Raw genomic sequence first — 12,254 nt, forward strand, 5'->3', positions numbered from 1 at the left:
ATAAAAATGGTGGAGGCGATCCCCGATGGGAAAAACAGGAGGATGCAGAACGAGGTCGGTTATGCTCCCTGGAATAGAGTCAAAACGGCTGAGTAGCCTTCGGTGCAGCCGGCGTCTGGGATTTCTGCTGAGCCTTTTGGGGAGGCTGTCTCTTCGCCGGTTGCCTCGCAGCAGGAGTCTGCCGTGGAGTGTAGCGCCGCTGATAGATCAAGGGCGGTCTAGAAGGTCGAGACTGTTGAGGCTTCGGCTTAGGCCGAAGGATAGATTGGAAAGATTTCTCATGGTCTGAAAGTTTTTTGGTAACAGTCTCGATTGACTCGTCGAATAGATCCGCACCCGCACAAGGCACATTGGCAAGCCTGTCCTGGAGGTTCGGATCCATGTCAATCGTTCGAAGCCATGCCAAACGACGCATGGCCACGGAGCAGGCGGCAGCACATGCCGAGAGTTCAAAGGCATCGTACGAGGATTGCATCAGTTGAAGACGCAGCTGGGAGAGTGAGGCTACCACCTCCTCGAACTCGAATCGAGCCTGAGAATCGATGAAGGGAGTAAACTTTCGCAGCACCGGCAAGAAGAACTCCAAATATGAAGAAAAGAATAAATTATAATTGAGAACTCCCAAAGCCATCATCGAGTTCTGGTATATTCTTCTACCGAACTTATCCATTGTTCTGCCCTCTCGTCCCGGTGGCACAGAGGCATAGACTTGGGAGGGATGAGAACGCTTCAGGGAGGATTCGACCAGCAGGGATTGATGGGAGAGTTGAGTCCCCTCAAACCCCTTGTGATGGACAATGCGATATCTTGCATCCAATTTGCTCGGGACCGCAGGAATTGAGTACGGCGTCTCAAAACATCTCATAAATGTCTGATCCAGCAATTTATGAAGAGGAAGCCGAAGAGACTCAGCAGGAGGATGAGGCAAGTGCATGGTGTCGAGATACTCCTTCGAATACTGAGACCCAGTGTCCAAAGTAACATCCAAGTCATCTGCCATTTGATGGAGAAAGGAAGAAAAAGACAACTGGTCTGCCAGTACCGGCCTCCGAGACGGACTGGATGAAGTGGAAGCCTCAGGATCCATAGAGACTTGAGAGTGACAAGGAGAATAAGAGGTAGATGGTTCCTCGTACTCCGGCCCCTCCGGGGGCAACAAATCAGAGGAAGAGTACCCCAGACATGGCAGCTTCTTCTGTGGCGAAACCTCAGAATGGCGCGAGGAGTGCCGAGATGAGTGCCTGGATCGATGCCCCTCCCAGTGCCTGGAGGGAGAGCGAGAATGGCGATACTTCGCATGGTCCCCTGAAGCTTCCAGTGAATGAATAGGACTGGAAGCAGTAGAGCAAAGGGGCGGGATGGAGGCCGCCTCACGTGATGCAGCCCAGGCCTGGTATGGAGTGCGGAAGAACTCTTCCTGAGATTTACTATGCCCAGGACTTCGATTACCAATCGGGGGAACAGCGCTTTGTTGGCGCGGAGGCGTAATGGGCTCTAAAGGAGGCATGTCGCTAATGGAAACCCGCCTCAAGGGACCGGCCGCCCTTCGCCGCTCCTCCTCGTCAAGCAACGAGATCAATCGACGAGGAGGAGGAGGAGGGGGGCGGTCCGCCCCCTGGGACCGGGAGGTCACCCTGGATGGAGGCGATTAACCTGGGTCCCATAGTTTGCATGAGCTCGACATACTGAGCTTCAAGCAGGGACCGAAGCGAAGCCGATATGGGGGGTTCCGCACCGAAAGGGGGTCCCCCAGCATGGTCTTCGCGCTCCTTCGTGGTCGAGTGCTTCTGCTTGGAAGCTTTCGGCACCTTAATGACCACAGGTGGAATAGTGGAGGGCAGTACCTGAGTCGAGGAGACGGGGACAGGCACCGGCGCCGAACTCGGGGCCGAAACCGGAGTAAACGAAGCCGGCTTCAGAAGGCCTGGAGTAGCGGGAGTAGCAGCTGGCTTCGCATGGACAGGCGAAGCGGCCGATGACGTCAAAGCCGAAGGTTCTTTAGCAGCTTCCATTTAAACATCGACTCCCACAACAGACAGCGCCGCTTAAACGCCCGCGCTGTAAGAGTGGAACAAGGCCGGCACGATTTTGGGAAATGTTCTGGACCTAGACACTGCAGGCAGCGTCGAAGCAGGTCCGTCAACGAAATCGCGCGCTGGCACTTGCTACACTTTTTAAAACCGGTGATTGGCCAGGACATAGGCCGAAAAAGCTCCGCCGCAAGATCGAAGGAGCTGGGCCTGAGCCACGTGGCCGACCCGGCCGACTTGCCAGAAGAAAATTTTTTTTTTTTTTTTAAAGAATAAAGAAAGAAAATACACGATAAGGAGTAAAAGAAACCCAAAATCGCGGAAATTAGAAGGCAAAAAACGGGAATTCAGTCAGCGCAGAATTGAAGTAAAACTTCTCAGCTCCGCGGAAAGAAAAGAACTGAGGAGACACGCCCGGACCATCGGGCGGGAAGGCACTGGCGCATGCGCGGTTCGGGCATCTCAAAACTTCTAAGTTTCTTCAAGCAAGACATGCTTGTGAGACGTCCGTATCGGGGCTCTGTCGGATGACATCGCCCACTAGTGAGAATACCTGCCTGCTTGTCCTGGGATAAAGTAGTATATTAGTTGTGTTGATAAAAATTTATAAACAAAAGAGGCTCTGGTAGAAACCTGTTTACAAAGTATGTATTCTTCCCAATTAATATTTCCAAATTAATAAAGTCTTTTTGCTTATTTGTAAATGGGTTTCTACCAGAGCCTTTAATTCAGTAGCATAATTAAATGAAATAACTATTTCTGAAGTTTATAGGGACGGGCGGGGACGGAGAGGATTCCTCGCGGGGACGGAGGGATTCCTCACGGGGACGGGTGGGACTTTGGCGGGGACGGGTGGGGTTTCAGTCCCCGCGCAACTCTCTAGTTCTTACCTTCACTAATCTTTCATGTAAATCCACACTGTATTCCTGGACAAGTGGGTTATGTATCCCATCGCATGAGATCTTTTGCAGGAAGCTTCATTTACATATTTTTGAACCTCCCCTCTTACCTCAGGACTGTCCTCTGACTTCTAGTTGGTATAAAAGCAAACATTCATACCTATACGGAACACATAAGAGGAAGAGGTACGGAGATACTCCCCGAGAAACAAGTCTAATATGCTCATAACAATTATGAATGATCATAACAGAGTGTAAACATCTTAAAATTCATATAAACTAAAACAGGAGAACAATAAGGAGAGACAGCCTGCACTAGTAGGGTGGGATACAGTAGTCACAAACTCCCATGGCAAAGTGCACAATACGATCGGATGATAATCTTAGACAGGCTGGTCAAAGAAACAGAAGTTCATATTATCAGTAACTTATTGACAATTGGCAAATCAGCAATTCCTAGGATAGTGTGTGGATTTACAAGAAAAAAGATTAGCGAAGGTTAGAACCTAATCTTCTGTTCTTGTACAATCCCACTCTAATCCTGGACAAATTTGAACAAGTTTATTAGGATTTTATATACCGCCTATTAAGGTTATCTAAGCGGTTTTACAATCAAGTACTCAAGCATTTTCTCTGTCTGTCCCAGTGGGCTCACAATCTATCTAATGTACCTGGGGGTACGGAGGATTAAGTGATTTGCCCAGGGTCACAAGGAGCAGCGTAGGATTTGAACCCACAACCCCAGGGTGCTGAGGCTGTAGCTTCAACCACCGCACCACACACTCCTCCTATGACAAGTGGGACATAACAGAGCGGTCCCTCAAATTCAGGGTGGGACAAAGTTGTGCAGGGACAGAAATCAAACCCGTCCCCGTCCATCCCCGCTAGGAGTCAAACTCGTTCTCGCCTGTCCTCGCTGGAATCAAATCCACCGCCCCCCCCCCCCCCCATCCCTATAAACTTCAGAAGTAGTTATTTCATTTAATTATGCTACTGAATTAAAGGCTCTGGTAGAGGCCCATTTACAAATAAGCAGACACTAATTAATTTGGAAATATTGAGAAGAATACATACTTAGTAAATGGGTTTCTACCACAGCCTCTAATGTAAATATAAAATATAAATACTCAGCTGATGAGGACCCTCAAGCTTTCAACTGAGGACTTCCTCTGCAGTTGGCCAGGGGTCCTTTTTGCCAAGCAGTAGCATCCGAGTCACAGATACTTGCACCTCAGTGGCTCATGGATGCTGCCAGCGACTGCTGCACTTGGTGGAGGGGAGTTCTGGCCGTCTCTAGAGAAGGTCCTCTGCTGGTGGTGCTTGGGGATCCCCACCAGCCAAAGCAAGAGTCACCAAGTACTTCAACACTGTAGAAAACCAGAAATGCTTTTCTTTTTTTGAACACAATACAAAGACATCTGCTATATACATTTCTCAAAGCTAACATATTTTAGTCAACAAATTCCGTTTTTTACCTTTGTTGTCTGGATACTTATTTTTCCATCAAGTTGGTCCTGTTTTTTTTTTCCCGCTTTTCTGTCTTCTGCAAATTCTTCTGTTGCTAACCATTGGTTCCTTTTACCATAGTCCAGCATTTATCCCTCTCTCATCCCCTGGACCATGTGCAGCATCTTTCGCCCCTGCCCACCAGCCCCATGCCAAACATTTCTCCTTCTATCACCCCTCTCCAGCACCTTGCCACATCTCTCCCTCCATTCCCTTCACCATTATGTCCAACATTTCTTCCTCATTTCCCTTTCAATTTGTCCCACTGTTCCCTTTCCAACACAACATTTCGCCCTCTCATCTTTCTCTTCCCTATCATCTGTACCTCACTCCCTCCCTATGACCAAAAATTCTCCTTTCTTCCATTCCCCGTGTACACCATCTCTCTTTCCCTCTCACTAACACACCCATGCCCAATTCTCCCTTTCTATTCCCTTCCCTCCCCCACCTCAGCATCTCTTTCTCTCCCTTTCTCCATCCTCTCTCCCAAGTTCATGTCTTCTGTGTTCAAAAACGCATTCCCTCCCCCTCTTCTGTGTCCCGCATTTGACCCCTCCCATGTCCCAATGCACTTCCTCTTTGTTGCAACACGTGCATGCTCTCGCTCCCTCCCTCTATTTCTGCCCCCCCCCACCCAGTTGACTTCTTTCAGATCCAACATGGTCCGAAAAGACCCCTCTTTCTTGGGCACAACAAAGTAAATGGAATACTTGCCGGTGCAAAACTCCTGAGGAAGTACTGGAATTACTGCTTTGAGGTCTAGCAACCTTTGTAGCACCTGACGAAAAGCCCACTTCTTCTATGCTGTCTAACAAGGAGAAGATAAGAAGCATCTGGCAAGGGCCGAGAAAACTCCAGAGCATATCTATCCCGAATCACCTCCAGGACCCACTGATCCGTCGTGATCTTGGCCCACCCCTGGTAAAACACCTGCAGTCTAGTGTCTACCTGCACCAGGGGAAGAGCCTGCAATGAGTTATTGGACGGGGTAGCCGACAGAAGGATCATGCCCTCCCCTGAATGGACTGCATGCGCTGAAAGAAATGGCCCCAGGGAGACCCGGTGGAAGGAAAGGAAGCCGCCCCCTTCACCAGGGCGATAATAGCAAAAATCACACAAACGCCCCAGAGCAACACTCCCCCTGCACAGTCTTCCGGAAGATGGGGCACCTTAAAATCAGTCAAGGTCTGAACCAAACAAGAAAGACTCCCTACATGGAAATTTTGCAAGCTTAGCCTTAGATGCCATATCCGCTTACCAAGCCCGGGAGCCACAGGGTACGACGAGAGATCACCCTGAGAGCCATGGAACATGCATGGCATCCAAGAGATAAGAAGCCCTCATCTCAATCTTAGCCACCTACTGATCCACCAAGGACCAGTCATCAGACTCCCAGTCCAATATACGCTCGGACCACCGAAAACAAGCCCGAGCCACCGAACTGCCACATATCACCGCCTGGACTGCCAGGGCAGCCACATCAAAACTCTGCTTAAGAAGAGAATGTAACCTATGCTCCTCAGAATCCCGCAAAACCGAGCCATCCTCCCACTGGCACCATATGCCATTGTGTGATGGCCGAAACCACTGCATCCACCACCGGCGACTTCAAGGTATCCCTATTCCCCTCCGGGATAGGATACAGGTGGGTCCATAGGTTGCGCAAAACGAAAAGGCATTTCCAGCGCCTTCCATTGCGCAAACACAATATCCTGATGCATAGGAGAAGAGCGGGAGGCCAAGCAGATCTCTCGAAGCAGGGGGTCCACAACATGCGGGGGGCTCCTTTGCATCCTCCTCAAAATGCGAAACAGAGGAAACCTGAAGAATAAGCTCCTAACGCTCTTTCCACCAAAAAAAAAAATGCATAATAGACGCATCCTCGCCAGCTGGTGGTTCTGAAAAACTTCCACCAGCGGCATCCATCTCCTCAAGAGAATCCTGGAGATCCACCACGGGGTCCAAGTCCTCCTCAAGGGAAAAGTCTTCCCAAACAAAAAATCATCGTTCCAAGAGACCCTCTGCTGCTTGGACGAAACGGAGGGGACGGGGTCAAAACTGGTGCGGAGGGTGAACCCCTCCCCCGAACAACCCAAGATCCCTAGGGTCTGAAGATGAGCCTTGCACAAGGCTAAAACAAAATCAGGGGAAAAAAACCCCCTGCAAACCCAGTAGGACTCATTGCCAAAGCAGGAAACCCAGAAAAAACTGCCCCCTCTCTCCAAAACTGGGGAAAGGTCACCTGAAACTGCAGACAAAATGGAGGAGCTTCCTGCCAAAATTAGCATAAAATCTGCAGAAAAACTCCCCCGAGGCCTGCAGCGGCAAAGAAGCCTGAACTGTCCCAGCCACTAAAGCAGGCAAGCCAGAAGTAGCTGTAAGGGAGTCCCCAGCAGCATCAGCGGAAAAAGAAACCTTATTTCCCTGACCGTCAGCAGCTTGGGAAATCCCTGTGTGGGCAGTGAGGGAAGCTTGGTCTTCCCCACTGCCTGCTTCCGACGCACGAGGCACTCATGAAGGGGATCCCTGGACGTCAGCACCTGAAACAGACGAGGATTCCCCTTCGCGGTGGCTGGCACACCACAAGCACAGGCAGGCCACATTGACCGCGCGTCTAGAACACAATGAGCACATTGTACCTTCAAAACTGCTCATTGCACAATATGCGAGTAAGCTATAGAAAAAGGTGCTGGTTAGTAATGAGGAGAAATTAGGTTCTTACCGGCTAATTTTCTCTCTTTTAGACTCTCCAGACCGGTACAGTTCACTGATGGGTAATGACCAGCAGGTGGAGATGACAAAACCTTTTGGCTGCAATACAAGTAGCTGTGCTTCCCCCTAATATAACCAGTCTGCCAAATAGCCAAGCAGAACTAAGAAGTGCTAATTAGAACAGTAACACTCCAAATAGGAGTAACTAACATAGAGCAACATTGTTGTATTTGAAGTGCTCATGTTCAACACCACCACTCCAAAGTCTCTGCAATATAAACTTGTATAATAAGTTTTATGATCTTACCTTGTGGAGTACCAAACATAATGTTAACAGTGCAGGAGTGATGGACCTGGTGTTGCTGTGTTACAACAATAGCAAATGGTGATCCTCCTCTGCCAACATCTTCCAGGGCTTGATTCAGGGACACCTCCGAATTAAGGAATATCAGGTCTACCATCATCCCTATATCACGAACCTTACGACCCACAGATTCAGCATATTCCCTGAGTAAACCAAATGTTATAAAGTTGAGATAATGTTATCACACTACATCACATTTAAGGATAAACAGGCAACCACAACTCTTTGCCATCTTCCACAGTACTATAATTGGAGAGATTTCCTTGAAGCTTGTGATAAATAAGGATATTTTTTTTAGCATTCTTACTTGGCTTGCTTGGTAACAACAATAACAGAGCAGTCTACAGGTCTCTCGCTATCAAAACGCCTCTGGATTTCTTCAAAGAACTGACGATAGAGTTCCTCTCGGCGTCGTTCCTCACGTTTCAAACGTTCTGAATAAAGCAAGAAATTAAAAAAATAAAATAAATGGTGCTTAAGGAACATATTCAAAATAAAAAACAGTGATCCCACCCAAACTCTCAAACTATCATTCAACAAAGGAAAAGAAGGCTATCATATCAGTGGAGCATGGCTTTAAGATATCCAAAGCTTAATATTGTTTAAAATTATCATTAACAAATTTACATACATTACTAAAATTAGTAAAAAGATTTTATTTCCTACTATTTCACTAATTCAGGAATGCAATATTTCATTCCATGATCTTGTTTTACAGGGAACAACAGTGGTGTACAATTCCTAATGAAAATGCTACTGCAGTTATTTTACTATTGGAATAGGTACAAACCTTCAGCATCTCTGGGGTTTCTCTCATCTCGGTAACGGTCTACAAACAGCTCATCCTTCTTGCGATAATCATCATAACGATAATATCTGTCATAGAGCTCATCTCGCCTGAAAAGTAATTACAATCAAGCTGAGTAAAAACATAAGAATAGCCTTACTGGTTCAAACCAAAGGTCCATCATGCTCAGTAGTCTGTTCTCATGGTGGCCAGTCCAGGTTCCTAGTACCTGGCCAAAACCCAAGGAGTAGCAATATTCCATGCTACCGATCCAGTAGTAGCTTCAATAACATGCTGCACGATGCATAAGACATTTTCATTATCCCCACAGAGATGCAGAGTTCATGGGTCTTTACCCATAGTGTCTGCACCAATTTTCAAAAGGGAAAGTCCTATCCATAAGACATTAGGTCATTGCAAGTAAGAGCTTTGTTCATTAGAAATATAATTATGGAAGGGGGGTATATAGTTATAATATAGGTTTAATCAATATTTGTGAATATAACACATGTATATTGAATTTAGATTGTAATATCTGTGAAAAGGGAGGGTGGGGGAGAGGGTAAATTTATGTATTTAGATATTATAAATAATTTCAAGTGATGTGTATGATTCAATTTATGTAATATTGTATACTTGACGGAAGATGGAAAAATGAATAAAGAATTGGAAAAAAGAACCTTCAACAGATTGAAGTATTTTGATACTTGGGGAGATGACTTTTTAATCTTGATTTTAAATTACACTCTAGAAGATATCCATAGTGTATGGACGGACACCATATCTCCCTCCCCCGATCCAGCAGGAGAGAACACTTTAAATATATATTTTTTTATTTTTCTGTTGATACTTATTTTTTATCTCTATTTTTTATTTATTTTACTTATTTATTTTTAATTCTATCTTTAAATTTATTTATTCATTACTTGGTGGAATATTCATTTCTATCTCTATCTCTGTCTTTATATTTTATCTTTATTTTTCATAAATTGTCTCTTCAGGTACTTTAGTTAGATTGTGAGCCTTTGGGACAGTTAGGGAATTTCCAAGAACCTATCTTATTTATTTTTATTTATTGTATCTTTTAATGCATTCATTTTTGTAAACCGCTTAGAAACCTCACGGTTATTAGCGGTATATAAGAATTAAATTAAATTAAATATCTGCCATTAACTGGGGAACAAATGCTAGCCACCAGATTATCTCAAAACATTTTAGGGAGACCCACGAGAGCAGTGATAGCATATTCTGTAGGCAGTTCTTAAGCAACATCTACTCATTATAGGGCTATTTAAACAAAGAGATGGCTTTGCAGGACATTTCCAAAGAGAAATTCCCTGCTGGCACACATGAGCTTGGGCTATTTGGTATGATTAATTTGAAAGCCAAGATGAAGAATCCTGTGGTACAAGGATCCTTGAGTGTGCAGGGCTTGCTGAACCAACACATACAGGTAGTTTCTTCAAGAGATACCAGCACCTCTACTGCCAGAAATGACTTCTGAAGAAACATTCAATAAGTCCTAGCATTAGGACTTCCTAACCTCTTCCTACTGGGACATAAAACCCATCTCTCCTAGCCTGTTCCCTGTAGTAGTGTTTTGATGAGTATACCCGAGATGCTTCTCAGAGAGACTTTAATCGAAGGACTACGAGTATTCCTTCCACATCATTTGGGACAGGTGGGGGGGGGGGGAGAATATCCTTCAGGAGGCTCCTACTGTTGTTCTACCTATTCAGAACATCTCTCAAAGACACCTTGGACGATGGTTTTGCAAATGAATGTATTGGCACCATAGATGGATCTTGCAAATTTTCTAACTGTTGATAAATTTCAGTCTTGGAGCTAGATTCACTAAAGATAGCGACTCAAACGCTGCTGGCCGATTCTCCAACAGCGATTGATTCACTATCAAGTTTGCATGAAAATGTAACAGATTAAATAGCTAAGTGAGCGACTGACACATAGGTGGAGCACTAACAGCAATGACAGGGAAAGCAGCCTCCTGTCACTGCTGTTAGGGCTTGGTTTTTTTTTTTTTTTGTTTATTTAATGGCACAGATATTGTGTGTGTGTTAAACACGCACCATCTCTCCCATAAAAAAATAAAGATCCCCCCCCCCGGCACTAGTACCCCCGAGCTACCCCCCTCTGAACCCCAAAAAGATGGCAGGAGGGATGCCTACTCCATCCTGCCATCCCGACTCCCCACTCTGCCCAGCGGCAAAACGGCAGGAGACACTGAAAACAACTCCTGCTCCTCCTCTCTTGCCGACACTGGGCTTAGGCCCCCTCCAATCATATGATGCACCGGCCCAGTGTCGTCAGCGAGAGAGGAGCAGGAGGTGTTTTCAGTATCTCCTGCTCCCAACTTAAAGGTATGTGGCATGAGAGCTTGGAGGGGGCCTCCGGTGGCAGGAGGGAGTAGGCATCCCTCCAGCCATTTTTTTAGGTTCAGGTGGGTCACCACGTTTGTTGGAGGAGGGCCTGTGGCGGCGGCAGATTCTTTTTTCATTGGGACAGATATTTTGTGTGTAATACATACAAAATGCTATTGAAAAAAAAGCTAGGCAGACCTGTTGGTAACACAGTTACTGATAGGTCTACAGCAATTGGGTTTTAGGATCGGTAAAATGCGATGCTAATAGCCAAGCGATATAAGTGAATCAATCGCTTGGCTAATTTGCATGTGTTGGATCAGATCGAAAAATGGGCGATCGAGGGGAAAAACACACAGTGGGCTGTTTAATGATTTGGGTTGGTTAGCAGCGATCGTTGCTAAACCTATAAAAACAGGTTTAGTGATGATAGCTGACTTTAGTGAAGCCCCCCTTAGTTTTTCTCTTGGACCTAACAGCTCATTTGCTTGAGGTCAATGAGTATCTGATTTTGCTATAAGCATTTGGAACTACAAATACTCAAAAAGAGAGTCTGCTGGTATGTAGTAAAATAGTCTATGGAGAACTTAATTATGACCAAGAATTTTAAGATTTTTGAACTCCCAATATCTTATCTTCTCTCTCTATAGAAGCTTCTTAAGCTTGTTCCCTCCACCCCTTTTTAATTTTATGTTTTATATTATTTTAGAATTGTAAACCAAGTTTCCAAGTTTATTTAATCTTTGATACACCGTTTATCAAAAACATATCTAAACGGTTAGCAATTATCAGAATATTGTTAAGATAAAACAATCTTAAAAGTAAAAAGTGGAGGGGACGACAAAACAGACACTGGAATAAAAATGGGAAATGGTAAGAGCTTAAATACAATGAAAAAATAAAATCTCAAAAGGAGCTTTTTTAGCACACAAGGATAGGGTTCGCTTCAAAAGAAGCGTTTCAGTTCGGTACTGCTGACTGCATAGAAGCTGTTAGGGAACTAAGTAAATGGAATCAAACTGAGAAGGCATCTTTAAATGGAATGTTTTTAGTTTACATTTGAATTTTTCAAGAGATGTTTCTTGTCTAAGATCTGTCAGAAGGGTGTTCCATAACATGGGGGCAGTGACTGAGAAAATGGTTTTGCGGGTAGAATCGAGAAATAGTTCACGAATAGAGGGGACAGAAAATAGGTTTTGAGTAGTGGAACGGTATATCAAAATTTGAATAAACTTGGAAACTTCTTAGGACCTACTTAAATTAAAAGGAAGTGCTTAATTAAAAAAAAAAAAAAAAAAAAAGACCTGAAATAATTAAAGTCTCTAAACTTTTCACCTTCCTAGGAGTACTCAAGAGGAAACCAAAGAGAAGCATAGATAAGTTAGCAAAAAACAAACAAAAAAAACCCCCTGACAATTCAAAACTATCAGGCTAACTTCAGATATGCTACTTTACTAGATTTTTTTTTAGTTCGGAGAAGGAAAAAAAATTCTATACTTAAAACAGCTACTCAGTTCCACAGTAACTTAGTTAAAGTTGTGGCTGCGAGTGCCTTGTAATATTTGAGTCTGTCATACT

General features: G+C 44.9%; 1 protein-coding gene across 4 annotated transcripts in view; it reads right to left on the reverse strand.

The window, feature by feature from the left end:
* Positions 1 to 12,254, reverse strand: part of NCOA5 (nuclear receptor coactivator 5) — a 102,578-nt gene that overhangs the window by 10,578 nt on the left and 79,746 nt on the right. For all 4 annotated transcript variants that reach the window (XM_033915114.1, XM_033915115.1, XM_033915116.1 and 1 more), the window contains 3 exons: positions 8,302 to 8,408; positions 7,819 to 7,945; positions 7,455 to 7,654 (listed from right to left, as the gene is read on the reverse strand). In XM_033915114.1, coding sequence (XP_033771005.1) covers positions 7,455 to 7,654; positions 7,819 to 7,945; positions 8,302 to 8,408 — 434 coding nt within the window. The remainder of the gene's footprint in view (positions 1 to 7,454; positions 7,655 to 7,818; positions 7,946 to 8,301; positions 8,409 to 12,254) is intronic.

The sequence above is a fragment of the Geotrypetes seraphini genome, chromosome 11 (assembly GCF_902459505.1).
Source record: "Geotrypetes seraphini chromosome 11, aGeoSer1.1, whole genome shotgun sequence".
Classification (NCBI taxonomy): domain Eukaryota; kingdom Metazoa; phylum Chordata; class Amphibia; order Gymnophiona; family Dermophiidae; genus Geotrypetes; species Geotrypetes seraphini.